This window comes from Apteryx rowi, unplaced genomic scaffold, assembly GCF_003343035.1.
Source record: "Apteryx rowi isolate R43461 unplaced genomic scaffold, aptRow1 scaffold_80, whole genome shotgun sequence".
Classification (NCBI taxonomy): domain Eukaryota; kingdom Metazoa; phylum Chordata; class Aves; order Apterygiformes; family Apterygidae; genus Apteryx; species Apteryx rowi.
The window spans coordinates 2,890,877-2,907,168 of record NW_020451094.1 but is presented as its reverse complement, the minus strand read 5'-3'; the positions used below and the strand labels follow the sequence as shown (position 1 = coordinate 2,907,168).

The 16,292-nt window shown below is 36.1% G+C and overlaps 1 protein-coding gene across 3 annotated transcripts in view; it reads left to right on the top strand.

Annotated features, from left to right (window-relative positions):
- KCNT2 (potassium sodium-activated channel subfamily T member 2) overlaps positions 1 to 16,292 on the top strand; it is a 166,359-nt gene that overhangs the window by 86,654 nt on the left and 63,413 nt on the right. For all 3 annotated transcript variants that reach the window (XM_026089181.1, XM_026089180.1, XM_026089179.1), the window contains exons 9-12: positions 3,647 to 3,827; positions 6,116 to 6,280; positions 7,881 to 8,017; positions 12,532 to 12,595. In XM_026089181.1, coding sequence (XP_025944966.1) covers positions 3,647 to 3,827; positions 6,116 to 6,280; positions 7,881 to 8,017; positions 12,532 to 12,595 — 547 coding nt within the window. The remainder of the gene's footprint in view (positions 1 to 3,646; positions 3,828 to 6,115; positions 6,281 to 7,880; positions 8,018 to 12,531; positions 12,596 to 16,292) is intronic.

Sequence of the window (16,292 nt, the reverse complement as noted above, 5' to 3'; positions counted from 1 at the left end):
GTGGTTTATTTTCTCCACAAGTAGAAGGTGCTGTGAGCATTTGAATATTCCTTTGCTGATTGAAATCATTATGCTTGTCTGGGGATAACCAAATATATTATTTTTTCTTCATGGGATGAAAGAGGAGGAAAAATAAAGAAGAAGTAGCTCCAAATACCAACATAAAATATCAAAACAGCTGAAAGATGAAGTGTGTGTTACGGCATATTTAATTATGTCAGGAAATAGGAGAAAGCAGAACAAGAACATATGCTGGCTGTGTTGCTACATGCAGTATTTATGCATCTTTTAAAAGTAATGCTTAACATTTAGCAACTCACAAGGAAAATAAAAAGATGCTGAAACAATTATTTATATACAGAATCAGCTTGTAGCAAAAGATGTCAATAAGTCATGGGGAATGGAGTAACTAAGCCACGTGGACTTGGCTTTCATGGCCAATCAATAACTTTCCTCAGCGCACACTCAGGAATGCAGTCAGGCAGCCCAGATAGACAGGAACATACCACAGAGGTTGACTAACCTTTCTTCAAGTGTACTAGTAGTGAGATTAAAGTGTAATACTCATGGGGGAGAAGTTAATGAGGTAATAATTCATTTGGTAATTAGATTCCCACAAAGCTGTCTCTTGAAAGTCAGTTTTTCTGCAATTTTGTGATCTGTGGTTCTAGTGAAAATAAAAAGCAGAACAGCAAAACACCCAGTAAAATTAAGACTTGGTCACCTAATCTTGAGTTTATCATTCCTTTGTTTTCAGGGTTAGGGCTTGATGTAAAATTTGGTAGAACTGCAGATAAGGTGTAAGTATGTTTGAGAAGAGAAGTTAGTTTTTCAAGAAGTTCTGAGAAGAGATGAACTTCTTCAGTGAAGAAGAAATAGCCCCCATGTACCTTTGCCTTTAATAGTAGTAACTAAATGTGAGAAGCTCTGGCTCATACCTACTGAGTTCAATGAAAGACAGCTTGAATCCACAACATTTATCAGGTACAACATGATTTTTATGGCTTCAGGGAATAGGAATATACAGGATCATACAGGAGTACACCTGATAAGATGAAATCTTTCTAAATACTCTCATTAAATTCAATGGAAATTTTGCTGTTAACTTAGAAAAGACTGGAAGGATTCATGATATATCCAGAACTTGTTATTTTCAGTTAAGCTAAAGGATGATTGGGTAGGCTGGCTAGGGAAAACTCATAAAGAATAATATTAATAAAGAAAATCTCTCCCTCATCAAGACTTGAGTTTTCCTAACAATAAGTTTTTAAAGAATTTTTTAAAGATTTTACAGCAATAGAACAAAGCAAAAAAATGCCTCTCATTCCTTGAAAATGTTAAAAATTCTGTAGCAGAATTCTTACATTTTAATCATCACGTCAGGTGGTGGAAGTATAAACGGTAAAACTGACCCTTTTGCTTACACAAACACCAAGCAATTTCACAGGCACCAGCATCAGAGAAAATACATTTCTACCAATGACTGAATCATCCATTATGCTTCAACACAAATCCATCTACAGACATTTAATACAACTAGTGGAGTGGTGTAATAGTCCTACCTGTTATGTGGGACAGCCATATCACTGTCTCTGTATAACTGCTACTTTGCTGGCCCATGTGACTTCAATTCCTGAAGTCAAGGTTACATGTTTTATAGATTCACCTGCCTAAGACAACTAAAGAGAAGAAAATGCACCAGGGTGATCAGGAATAATAACAACCAAGAAATTAAAATCCATCACAATTTGTTTTTTAAGATTACATATAAATTATGGGAACAATATTAAAATAGGCATACTTGGATGCCTCTGCAATATACTCCATTCTTTAAAATTAACACTGGAAAAGGAGCTAGCTGAAAAGCATCCATGGCTGATACTAAAAGAAAGTGTTCTTCATTGACATTTTTCCAAATAGTCCCTCTGTTAATATTTTCAAAGCCAAAAATATAATTATCCTTAGAAAAAATAAGTTAAATGAAAAACTGGGAACATACTGACATTATAGAAGATCTAAATTACAACTCCAGTGAAAAAATGTGGGACAAATTGGGTAGGAATATAGAAGTATCAGTTCTGACTGAAGGCTGAAACTTAGGCAAACAACAGCAAAAAAACCTTTTTAGAACATTTTGAGATGTGTGAAAACTACAAATGCTAGAACTGTGAAAAGGAAACTGGGAATTTGATACATATGTTATGGAAATGCCACTGCCCACTGCTAAATTATTTTTGGAGAACAGAATAGAGAACAGCAGAACAACTGCTAAAGCTGTTATAAACACAGGGTCTCCCTGGCGATGCAAAAATCTTACCATGGTAGATATTAATGACTATTACCATCTGGATACATATATGAAGAAACCACCTTTGGTATGTTCTAGAATACTCACTAAGAAATATAGTATTATTTATCAATTACGTCTCTGATTGTCTGAGGAGGAATCATTTGCCTAACTCCAAGGAAAAGAGAACCACTATTCAGGGTGGTTCACATATTGAGAGATTTTCTTCACATAGGTGAATATACTTTAAAAGCTCAACTGATCTAAAGTGATTCTACTGTCTTAGAGCAGATCATATTTTAAATTTGGGAAGCACTTTATCATGGTGTGTTTTTTCAAAGTAAAATACTTTACTAAAATATAAACAAAAAATTATAAGTGATAAGTCCTGGGGACAGATTCTGCAACTGCTTCTCAGAACCAAAAGGGCATTGAGCTACGTGAATCATGCTGATTTCAAGGGCAATAATTACAAAGTAGATGACTGTTCAGTGAAAATCACTTTAGAATCAAACTATAAAATTTTTGTCTATTCAATTGCATGAACGAAAAAAGATGTGCTCCCATTTACTTGTTCACAGGAATGTTTGACTGGCAGGGCTTCTTGCATCATTCCTTCTTCTGCTATTAGAGACAACCATGCCTTATATTTCTAATCTGTAAATTTAGCACGCAACATCTTTATACTGGTTGGCTTCTTCTCCCTTCTACCTGAAGGCTGACCCTGGGCACTTATTTCTCTGACAATTGGATACCCTGCAATCCTCACGTTCAGTTTATTCTAAACAGTCAGTACCCATTTGTTCAAACATTATCCTTCTAGTATGCAGCACTTACTCTTGTACCTACTTCATACTAGTAGCTCTTGCTACACAAAGGGATATAGACCAACAGAAAGACTGGCAGATTTAAGGAAAATAATATATACAGTTCTTGGTCATACCAGCAAACTCTCCTTGAAAATTTTAAAAGATGTTTTTAAAGAATTTCTGAATGGCGGCAGCTATACACCATCTGTTTTGTTATGGTTTAGAAAGAAATTGCATCAATCCATGGTGTTCTACATATCACCTCTTACTTACAACAACCACTAAGCAAAACCTAGCAACATAGTTGAGACTGTCATATTGAAATAATGAAAAAATGAGTATTTTTTTTTATCATAAATGACATGTGAAAATTATACTAATAACACTTGTGGTTTAATACTGATTCTTTCTCTTCTTTGAAAGAAATGCTAACTGATGTATGCATTCTAAAATAAATAATTCTCTGCACACATAACATAATCATCGAACTTGAATTGACCCTAAGTACAGTTTTTATTCTTCATGTCTTTATTCATTCTTTTCTACATAGTATTTGTGGAATTCAGCATCTGGAACGAGCAGGAAACAAGTTGACTCTCTTTGACTCCCTTTATTTCTGCATAGTGACATTTTCCACTGTGGGCTTTGGGGATGTTACACCCAAGATATGGCCTTCAAAGCTGCTTGTTGTCATTATGATCTGTGTTGCTCTTGTGGTGTTGCCCATACAGGTAAATGTGGATTTTTTTTCTCTTTAGAATTGTTTTTAAAATGAAATAATAATTGAAATAATTTACTGTTATCATTACTATGACATATAAAATGTTGGAAGGGCTAACATCTTTATACCTCTTATTCTGTGCACACAAAACTGAAATATTCTTTTCTTTTCCTCCTTTTCCCTCTGTCTGTCCTCTTATAGTTTAGAATTATACTGAAAAAAAAAAAAGCACAAACAACAGTTTTCTTGTGCTGGTGAAAGATTCTGGTTCCTGTCATGTACCACAGAGCCCTTCTCTTCATCCTAAGATTTGGTTTTGTTATTAATGGAACAATTTCAAAACAAACAGTAGCCAGCACTTTCTGTATGAGTGTAGCATTTCCTCTCCAGGCTGTCCCTGTTTCTAATCTTGGTTCTCTCCTCTTCCTCTCTTATTCTTACAGCCCAATGTTAACTTGAAAAAGTCTTATTAAATTTGCAACTCAAGCAAATTGTCTTCACAGCTGTGTGTGTAGGTACACACACGCACGCACACACACACACACACACACACACACACAGAGCCAACAACGCAGGAACTTGTAATTCCTACATAGGTTTAGAACTTCTAACAGTTTCAAGGGGAAAAGGCTGATTTGTCAAATCCAACTATTTCACGGAATTGTTATCGGTTTCGTTAAACTTGCACCAAACATCTGTTTGATTGTGGGCTGACGGAAACCTTGGGGCTTCCAGGGCAGCCCTGCCAAGACGCTGATTGACCCATACTTGGTGATCACAGATGACCTGGACCTCCTGCCAAAAAGAGGGATGCGGGAAGACATTGTGCACAGCTATCAAAACCTGCAGTAGCCCTGCTAGAATGTAAAGCTCCAACGTTTCTCACATGGCTGTGGTTTCCAAACTCTGCCTCTTTGACAGTGAACTAAAGCTCACTGTGAGCACAGCACAGAAACCCTTGAAATTATCTGAACATTTTAATTATATCTAAATATTTAATGTCTGCATACACAAACATATGCACTAACACAATTATAGTTCCACTCAGTGGAGTAGAAATTTATTAAAATATATATTCTGTTGAAAAATAAATATGTTTTGTTTAAGAAATTTGAAAATTTCTTAAATTTCCCAAGAAACAAATTTCAACTTTCATGTAATTCTAATATACACTTCAGGCACCTGATACCAGGATGGTAAAACATAAGGTCTCTGCATTACCAGTTAATGACCTGGAATTTACTGCCTTTTTACACCAATTTACTACGATTAGCTATTTTACTTTATAGTCTTGTAGTGATAAAGGGGCTTCATATAGTGTTCCACATAGAATGTGGGAGGCATTCTCTCCTGCGCTTTTGTCCTGCTATGATATGAAACCACTTATTAGTCATGATTCAGTCTCTCCATCATTTGAATGGGGATGAGAAAAAACAGCTATCACACAGGCATATAGTTCAATTGAGCTCAGTATTAACTGTATATAACTTCCAAGAAGCTTTGAAATGGTATTTATATGTTTTATTAATAGTACAGATTGTTTAAATATTATCTTTTGCCTGAAGAATTCAGTCTACTAAAGCAATGCTCTTACATACTTAACAATTTTGATTCATATTTCCCAACATATTGCACACTAGATTTCCCGTTCATAAGAGCACAAAACAGATTTCACTGTTAGCCTGCATATGATGTTCAGCTGGCAAAGATAAAATAGCTCTATTAAGAGCTGCCATGTATTTAAGTGGTATCTATGTTTGTAAAATAGGTAAGAGAGGGTATACAGATTTGATGGTAATATACAGATATTGTCACCTTCAGAATATTATAAAATCTGTGAAGAAAGTCATTGCCCAGACCATAAATAAAATGGTGCCTTTAGCAGAGTATCTATGCTTACAGTGACCTGAATATATGACAGCGTTTAGGCCACATGGCACTGGAAAAGAGCTCAGAAATGTGAAATACAGAAAGTAAATAAGGTACAGCCTTTATTCTCTTTCTAAAATCTTGTAATTTAGTGTCATCTCATATTTTAATGTCCCCCCCACATTATTTCTGAGTGCTAGAGACTGGCCATAGTGCTAAGTTTGTCAACCTTCCTGTCATTCATCTCACCCACTTACTAGCAAATTTTTTTTACAAAGAAAAAAGACATCAGGAGGAAAGTGCTCCTAATAAGATATTCAGGAGCTAAATACAGACATGAGCTGAACAATGAGACATTGTTAAGTCATGATCCAGTTGTACTGCACATCTGCTTGTCTATATTTCACTGACGTTTGGCATCTATTGCAGTTTGAACAGCTGGCATATTTGTGGATGGAGAGGCAAAAGTCTGGTGGTAATTACAGTCGACACAGAGCTCAGACGGAAAAACATGTCGTGCTGTGTGTCAGCTCTCTGAAGATTGACTTACTTATGGATTTCTTAAATGAATTCTATGCTCACCCCAGATTGCAGGTATTTTTACAATGAAAAAAAGAAAAAAAACTCAACTGGTACTTTGCAGACAGTCCTCTGAAATGGCTTTTAATTTGTAAAACTGCATTTGGGAATAGCTGACAGGATTGGGACTCTGTAATTGCAATAAGAACCAGAGATACAGTATGGATACATTCATTTTAAATTGAGATAAATGGATTAAACAGACAGAAATACTGTCTTGTTGAATTATATTAGTCCTTTTAGAAACAAGTATTTCCATGTAGCTTCCTTTTATTCTATCTCAAAATAGAAAATAAATAAAAATTGTTCAAATTATTTTTCCTGTTGTTTTGGGACTGCACCCAGAACTCCTCACAAGTCAAACAGTCTTTTGGTTTGGGCATTTTGTTTCATTTTTCACCAATGTTGTGAAGATTAGATCCTCTGCAGTTAAGAAATAGATATACATTAAATGACAAAGATCTAGATAGATTACATACAAGAGGAGATTTTCTCAGTGTATGTATTCCCTGACACTCTTAATGCAAAAAGATGTCGTATGAGTGGGTCCATATTCAGATCTGATCATATAAAATCTATTTATATTAACTAGTGATTTGGATTCAATATTGTTAGCTTTGCTATAGACCATTTCTTTTACTACATCTTCTATTTCCATACCTTTTACTAAGTTACCTGTGGTATCTTACTTCATTAAGTAGTGCAAAAAAATCACAAAACAAAATCCTCAAGTGGCTAAGCAGCAGTTTGACAAATCCCAAATATTCCCCAAATTAATTAGCTAGTAAGAGACATAAGCAAATATACAAAGAAATCCAATTTTTTTTATAGATGTATACAGAAACTGAAGTCCAAAATTTCATAACTAGCACAAATAATGAGTCAGCCCCTATGATATACTGGAGACAAAGAAAAAAGGTCCTAATACTACTAATGTAGCCTAAAGGAGCTTTATATACATTCCCTTTACAGTCAGAATGGGAAGCTGGAGGGTACAGATGATGCACCGGATCCAATGCACTGTTGTCTGAAAACGTCTGTGTGTAGTAAGAAAGGCTTCTGTATTCAGCCTTTCCTAAGCCCTCGGTCATTCTCTTCGCTACACCTCCCATTTATCACTTTTTCATACATACACACACGTATACCTGAGAACAACATTACTTTTTCTGCACAGAGCCTGTAGCACAGGAAATAGGGTTTGGATTTGCCTGTTAACGTAGAGGAAAAAATTGGGCAGGTATTAAAGAGGTGGGGAAGATAATTTTGTTTGGATTGTGGGAAGCTTCTTACACTTCCAGCTAGAATGACAGAAATGTGAATTGTGTTTTAAAAAATTATGTTCATATGGAAATGTCAGAATTGTCCAAAAAAAAAATTCTATCTGTACTTTAGTGGCCACCTTGAAGGCTTTTGTAAGCAGTGGACAACTCTTCAGCCATTTTTATTAAAGAATTCAGTATTTTAAACACCTGTATTCAAATAGTTTTTCTCAATGAAATTTGAGAATTATCACAAATGTTTTGGACATTCTGAGCTTCTTTTAAATTATCCTCTAGCAACAACAGATGGTAACATCAAATAATAACATGCCTATTCCCCCTTATGTTTTTGACAGGACTATTATGTCGTTATTTTGTGTCCTACTGAGATGGATGCTCAGGTCCGAAGGGTGTTACAAATCCCAATGTGGTCTCAAAGAGTTATCTATCTGCAAGGCTCAGCACTAAAAGATCAAGACCTGTTGAGAGCAAAGTAGGCAAATATTGACTAATACTTATTTTTTACTTCTGTTTCACATCATACTGTTTAATAAGTTTGACAGACAACACAAGCTTTGTTAGAAGGAAAGCATGTGTATTTAGAAAGCAGAAATCTCTTATATAATCTATGTAATTCCTAATATCTGAAAAAATTCAAGAGATAAATATTTGTAAGCTACTTCATTTGACCAAATTTTTCTTCACTGTCTTTTCTGTCTCAATTTTTAAAGGTGTTAAAACAGAGTGCATATAAACAAAACAATTTCTTCCAAAAACAGTATGGAAAATTACAAAACTGCCCGTTCCTTGAGGAAACATGGTAAAGGTCGGTAGTCCTCCTGACCAACCAAAGGGTGGAAAAGTAAACAAAGTAATGATTACCCTTTTAACCCATCTCACAGTCTTGTTTCCTTACCCAGTCCAGACCGATATTGCAAGCAACTACTCCACTGTGCCCCCATAGTCTCCTCCTTCAGGACCCTCCTCTTACCACACACTTCCACTTCTAGAAAATTTTCTCTGTCAGTTAATATCCAATAACATTAATCAAAACACATCAGTCAAACATATTTCCTCAAAAAACCCCCCAACACCATTGCTCAGTCACTCGAAGGTGGGAAGGAATTCACAGTGGAATTCACATAGGAGGATCGTCTCTTCAGACTCTCCAAAGAGAGATGAAGGTGATTCTTAGCAAATAACTGATTTAGGTAATCTGCATTGCTCTTTATAAGAACTTCTCTGTCTTCACTTAAATTAAACAACTAATACAGATATCTAAAATTAAGACAATACCTGCCTGAGAATTTGCAGCAGTCAGCCTTCCCAGCAGAATTGTTTCCAGGAATCAAATCAATCTGAGGAGTCTAGTGAGCAGGTTTTTTTCAAATTTCTGCCACTGAAAATACAACTACTTCTATATCTGTTTAAAATTTGAAAATTCAGTAAAGCTTTATTCAGGATTAAGATTTTTTTTAAAAAAGAAAGTTGTAAGAGGTTTCCATTTTTGCTTTCCTGCTGATTTTAAGAAGGATTTCATGGTGGGATTTAGTTGGCATTTGTTCTACACACTAGGAGAAGAAAAATTATGCTGTTCCCTAAAGATAGTCATGAATTTCACTTATAATAACCTGGAGGTAGTCAACTGTGGAACTGTGCTTTTTCCTACAGAACATCTAATTGAATGTACCTGTCATAGAATAATTTTTAACCTCTCCTAAGGGAAGAAGCATAGTGGGAATTTAATAGAAGATTTAATATGAAATATAACCCAGTACCTAAGGTGTTTGCTATTTTTCTTTTTAATGAGAACATAAGGTACCAAGAAGATAACAAGGCACACAGTAAACTCTTCTAATAAATAATGTTTACCAACAAAAAAAATCAAAGTGTCTCATTATCAAAATTTATGCGTGTATTATACATGAAATGCAATGTCAAAATGACATGATAAAGGTTGCACTGAAAAAGTAAAGGAATACCAAAAGTGGGCTGACTGCATTGTTAGTAAATGATCAGAAAATTAAAAATTCTATTTTACCTTATATGCCCTAGAGCACAATTTGACTTTACAAGTATTATATTCATTCTTATTTCCTACCTTTTGAGAGCCTCACTTTGTGGTCTTGTGGTGTGCTCTGAACAGTATTTGTGTGGCCAGGTTTAACAAACAGAATAAATTCTGTCTTGTGATACCACACTGATGCTCACATTGTTCATCAGCAAGACTGGAACCTTTGTTTCTATTTGAGCATTTGAAATAATATAGTAACTGAATAAAATGGCTCTAAATCTCCCTTTCAGACTAGCACTAGAAAGTGAGTAACACTACTGTGCTTGGTTTCTTTCCCCTTCAGCTTTCTCCCATGTTCTGTCATGAACTCAAATATTTTTTCTCTTTCCCTGTACTCTTCCACTTTCTTTTAATAATCCTGTCACAAATCTTAATACTCTTAACATCCACTCTCTTTCTTTATCCTCTCACATCTTCTCCTTAATATACAAAGTCCCTTTAATTTCTGGCATCCTCTAGCAGTGGAACTATTGGTTTTTGTCTCAGATTCAGATTTTCTGGCATATAAAAATAGCATAATTGCCAAAAAAAATCTTTTCCAATTGTTAGGACATTAATAACACTGTTCTCTCATAGAGATACTCTGAGTTCTAATAAATGTGTTCAGCAGAGATGCTATTAGCATTTCTGTTATCGACATTCATGACATTTATAGAAAGTTAATCTCAGGCTGTTATCCTTGTCATCTGTGGCTGAAATGATTCAAGAAGTTTCAAAAAACATTGCGGAAAAAAGAAGAGTGACTATGATCCCACGAGCCTCATTTCCTTATGAAACCATCCAAATATACCGTTGATCCCAGTTACCTCATCAGCTCTCATCAAAATCTGTTCCATCACTAATGTCACTGAATTTTCTTCCCTACAATTTTATTAAAGACCTTACCTTCCCACTTCTGCTCCTGTGCTTGGCTGAAACTACTCATACAGCCTCCCATGATTTCTTCCTAATCAAAACTCAGAACTAGCTTTCCATCCTCATCTCTCTTCCATGTCAGCTGCATTTGGCATTACTATTCCGGATATATTGATTTGTCTTTGTTACAATGATTTTTCCCTTTCAAGTACTCCAGCCCTTTGAGGCTCCCCCTGTCTTCCAACTGCTAGCTGCCTATGGGAAATCTATAAGGATCTGTTCTTACCCTTCTCTTTTCTCTATGCTTTCTCAGAATGATCTCACACAAAACACACACATTTAATCACTGTTTCTACAGTAATAAATTAAAACGTTGGCCAGTCTCTCAGACATCTCTTTGTGCATATTTATTAATCAACTTTAGTTTAGTTGAATTGTAAACAGATCTTAATTTTGCTACCAAACTAAAACGAGTATCGTACTGTGGATCCTAAGCTTGGAACCATCTTACCATCCCATGTAGGCTATGCCTGCATAGTGCAAGTGTTTTCTCATGCAAGCTCTCATTTTTGCCTCACTTAAAACTACTCCTGTGTTCTTCACATCGCCTCACATCCCTCAACCCTTGTTTCAGAACGCTCTGGAAATATTATTTTCATAATACATCACTTTGCCTCTCACTGCAGTCCTTTCCTGGCTTACCTTTCTTTTTGCATCAAGGCACCTACGACCTGCAACTCTCAGTCCTTACTGAGAGGTAACCTTCTTATGAACACATAATACTACCCTCTTTCACACAGAATAGATTAGCAGAGAAGTCTCATTGTGATTTCACCTGCACTCCCCCTTCAGTCTAGGAGGAATTTCTCAGAAGCAACTGCAATGTAACCCCAGTTTTCCATAACAACCTCTCTTCAGCCTGTTCTCTGCTCTAATGTCTAATGAGACCACTTTCTTTCATGCTAATTTCTGTGGTACTCTCACACTGTTTCCTTACATTTCTCATTTTTGCATACACTTTTGTTATCCCTTGTCACATCACTTAAGAGCTTATCAAGACTGTTTTTGTTCTGTGTTTGTAGAGTACGCAAATGATGGGTCTCAGTCTAAGCCTAGGGTCCCAATGTGCTAGACTATTACTAGCAACTATCACTTCCATTTTCTAGCAGCAGAGAGACAAAAGGTATGGGAATCTCGGGTCCCTTTCCAGACTCCAGAATGGAGTTCTAATGGGCAGTGAATTATCTGCTCATTTTCCCCAAGCTTCTGTTTCATTGTTCCCCTTTCCAGGAAATCCATTCTGATCCTTCTGTTTCTCTTTGCCCAGAAAGTCCTGTTTTCCCAAGCAGGTTGACCAAGTCCCTGTTTCTCTACTTCCCTACACCAGTAATTGAAGTAGGATTCACTGAGGGGGATATTAAGAACTGAGGCAAGAGTGCAACAGCAAGCTTGCCTGAGACCTTCCGTCAGGCAGTTTTTCACCTCTGCTTCCACCTCAACTCTTTTTATTACATGACCAGTTGTACCCACTGTAGAATAATTAGGCATTAGAAGTTCTCAAAGAAACCACAGACTGAAAACAGTTAATTCATTCAATATGTGCAAACAAAGTTGTTTGTTATTTATCCCTAACACATTATTCCACTACATTTACCCATCATTCCACTAGCACCAGACAAGACAATTTTATATTATGGCTATTACCTGCCCTCTCATATTCATTCTTATCAATAACAACTCCCAAATATTGTGCCTTTACACAGTAAACAGACTGGTGCTACTTATCCACCTTTTAAACTCTCATGGCAGATAAATATTTTGCAGAATAAGTGTGTTTTAGGCCACACTGATGTTCTTCTTTTGGCACAGCTTCCACTGGCATTAGGAAAAGTTAGCTTGCTAGAACCTAGTCAAGAAGCACTGATAGGCTGTGTGTTTGTGCACAAGACAACTGCTGCTGACATTCAGATAGTGGGTGAAAACAGATAAAAGCATATATAAGACTATGAACTGTGAAACACAAGTCCACAGAAGTATTTTGTTGGCATATAACAGGTTTTTCTCCCCCCTTCTTCTAGAATGGATGATGCTGAAGCTTGTTTCATTCTGAGTAGCCGCTGTGAGGTGGACAGGACAGCAGCTGTAAGTTTTGAAGAAATAACTAAGAATGAGTGTGCATGCTGTGTACACTGTTACCACCCATATTCCCTCCCATAGCCTGAGACTTCTGTGTATGTAAGATTAAAATTAGCTGATTTACACAGAGATTTTGCATGAGTGGGATGAACTTCTGATCTCAATTAAGTTAATGGAAAGGTTTCTATTGGATTTGCTAAAGCCACGATTTCACAAATTCAGGAAATTAGATTTAATGTCTCATTTCACATAACATATCTACTACTGCTTTCTTAGAAACTAAGTTATATGAACTCTACCAATGAAGTTAGGATTTTACAGTGTATGTTAGTTATATAACAAGTTTTTTAAAAAGCCTATAAATTTATATGCACACATTTTCTAGTACAGTACTCTTAAAAACTTATTTTATATGCTGAATAATACATTTTCATGCATTCCCTTTTTTCATGGAAGAATGGCAGAATATCATTTTAACATTTAGGTATCATTTCTGTATATTATATTTATATATATAAGCAATATCCTGGTACCTTACAGATTTGTTGACACTTGGTCATTAACCACTCCAAAGAGTAGCACTCAGTCAAAAACAAAAGTTTTATTCAAATTATTTGGACTAATAGCACTGTTTGCTCTCAATGTCTAATTCAGAGAGTTATATTTATTAAAGCAGAAAAGAAATATACCAGCTGGCTGGTATTTCCATTTAGAAGCTTGAAAGTATCAAATGCTTATTATGAACAAAGTAAGAATTGAATTCAACTTTATAAATTAATTTGTGACTAATATCAAATAACCAATACCTCTAAGAATATCTGACCATTTTTCTTATTTGCCAATTGGCAAGATTCTTTAAATAAATTATTATGATTTTGTCCATGCTACTGGTTATTTGCAGTCAGACTAGTTACTGTCCACAAAGGAAGACTGTTGATGCAACTACTCAGCATATCTGTGATGAAAGAATAAAAGCATTTTAGTATCAGCTAGAACTCATTAACCTAGTGAAATTACCTATTGATTGCAAATAACCAGGAAAAAAGTCACTGAGGAAGAAGCATTTATGAACACAACTTCACTATTTTCACCATGATTCACAAGCTAAATTATTGCACACTTAGCTGTCTTCATTCAATTCAATCTTGAACTACAAGGGAGGATGATCAAAATAGATGTAAGTATGCACAGAGTTAAATTAGGATGGTTGCAAATTGCTTGACAAGATCAAACTTGTGTTTTCAATTCAGTAATTACAAGTTTCAGATTATCTCAATTAAAGAAAAAGTTAAGATAGTAATACGTGGAGACAAAGCAATGTGCCTATATAAAGAATTTTAATTTGATTTGTACCTGTTAATATTATCTGTCTCAGCCTGCTGTTCTACTGCTAGATTATAAGGAATAGAAATTAGTTTTCTAAATGTTAAAATTAGGAACAGGAAAACATAGGAAACAAAGACTTTGCATCAAATACATAGGGTTTCTCGATATATTGCCTATAACTTGTCACAATTACTTCCTCTGCCCTCAAAACCTACTTACTACCATATCTACACATACAGCTTATTAGAGAAGGAATGACAAAAGAAGCAACAAAAGCTGTAGTTAGCAAGAAGAAAGGATTATATCCTCTGTAGGAAAATGATCCCCTAGAAGCAAATTTTATTAAAAGTAACTGTTAATTTTTTGTAGAACATCACAATGCTGTAAAAAGTATTTTATTTCAAAGCTAAAGACTCTGGGCTAAACTCTTCACTTGCATAAAGCCACTGAACTCTCCAAGAAATGAATCTGTGCTCCTTCTGTGATATTCAGACTTTTCCTGAACTAATGGCATTGATTTCAATTAATCAGCAATAGACTTGAAAACAGAGTAGTGAAAGCCACTGAATGGGCAGCAAGTAGTCCTAGAGAAAATGTCAAGTAAGGCAAGTAGTCAGAATGTACTATTTGGAAGTGACAGAGGTACTAGGGTATTTAAGTATAAGAATAGATAGTAGTTCCTGTAAATACCTATGAAAATACCGGTTACTTCTGTGACACTGAAGAAAAATACTAAATTGCCTTGCTTAAATTAGCCATGAAGCTCAGAATCAGCTGATTCTGATTCAGATACAACATCTTGTTTCACAGAATATACTGGACAGTTGTAAAACAGTTCAGAAATGAGAAATCCCATACAATCAAAGGATGTGATTCACAGCCATTCTTGTACTTTGTACCTTTCCACACTTGTAAGGACATCTGCACTGACATAGGATTCACTTAGATGTAAGCTGTGCATCTCCACTCTGCTCATAACCCCTCCGAAGTTTATACCAAGAAAGGGCAATTTTCAGCTCTGCCAAGCTTTCCCACAGGGAGGCCAGTAGACTCCAAATATCTTCCATCCATTCTGGCCAATTCTATTCATTTTTGCTTTCAGAGCTACAGCCAGCTACAACTCTCTCCATGCAGCCTTTCTGCCCTCATGGCCAGTGTGCCCCAGGGAATAGCAAAATGGGACCTGGCACATTTCGGCACGTCTCTTCCAATACAGACCATTATCAGCTTTCAGTTATCACTATACCTGGAGCATCCAAAAAGGCAAATCTTACAGAAGAGACAATCCTGCTATCTTCTGCTGGGACAGAATGCCCTTTTGGGTGACTGGGTGGCTAGTCATAATGTGGCAGCAGATAGCAGATTGTTTCCCAGATAGAGTGAATAACATGAATCAAGCTTTTCTTTTCCTTTTTATTTGAATTTTATATATTTTAAGGACTTTCCTCCTCTATAATCAGTGCTTATGGGGAAGGCCCTTGTCTTGGCAGCACTGCATATACCAACACTTCCCCCTTTTGCAATTACAGACCTCAACAATCTGCTGTAAAACAAATAATATTCTTCTCATGGCCTGCCGCGCTCCAGAAAGCAATTTCTGCCATTGAAATCAACAATCACTCTTTATATTATAGAGTTGTGCCTTCATTCTCTTTACCTTTCAGAAAGTTTTCTTATCCAGGCTTATACTTAATGAAAAAATCTTCTCCCCACATGGTGATTCTTCATCTTTTGTAGCTTTCTGTGTAAAGCAAAGTGTAACTATTTTGACCTCTTAGTTCAGATGTTCACTTTGCCAAGTGCAAACAGGAGTTGATTATGCATGTCCAAACTCTCTGTCCCTTATTCCATCCTTTACACACTGTCGTCTGTCAATTTCTTCTTCGCTCTGGCAAAAAACAGTATTTCTCAGAGAAATGGCAAAAAGAAATGATAAGAGAACATAAGATAGCAGGAGCATGACAGCTGAGGATAAGCTACACAAATGATGCTTATAGTTCAAAAGAAGGTATTGTCCTAGGCTCATGTTACACATCAAAGTCAAGTATGTGCTACAACTTCAGTAAATGCCACTGTTTGAATGAGTTAGGAGTTTTCCAAACAAGAAACGTTTGCTGGGAAATACCAGCTAATGAGAACTGGAACGTGTCCAGAAAATCTATCAGTTTCAAAAATGTCTAAAGAAGGCCAGCTTGCCTTGGGATTTGAGATCTCAGAGAATGCTTAAAAAGTTCCTTCAAAAAGCCTGCCATTAGGGCTCCCCAGAGCTGGGAACCCCAGGGTTTCCAGACCCAGCCACCTATGCGATATCCTGCTAGCTCTAGTCACATCTCAACTCTCAAGTCTGTTACAGGCCTGGGAGCTTGGCACTCCTAGA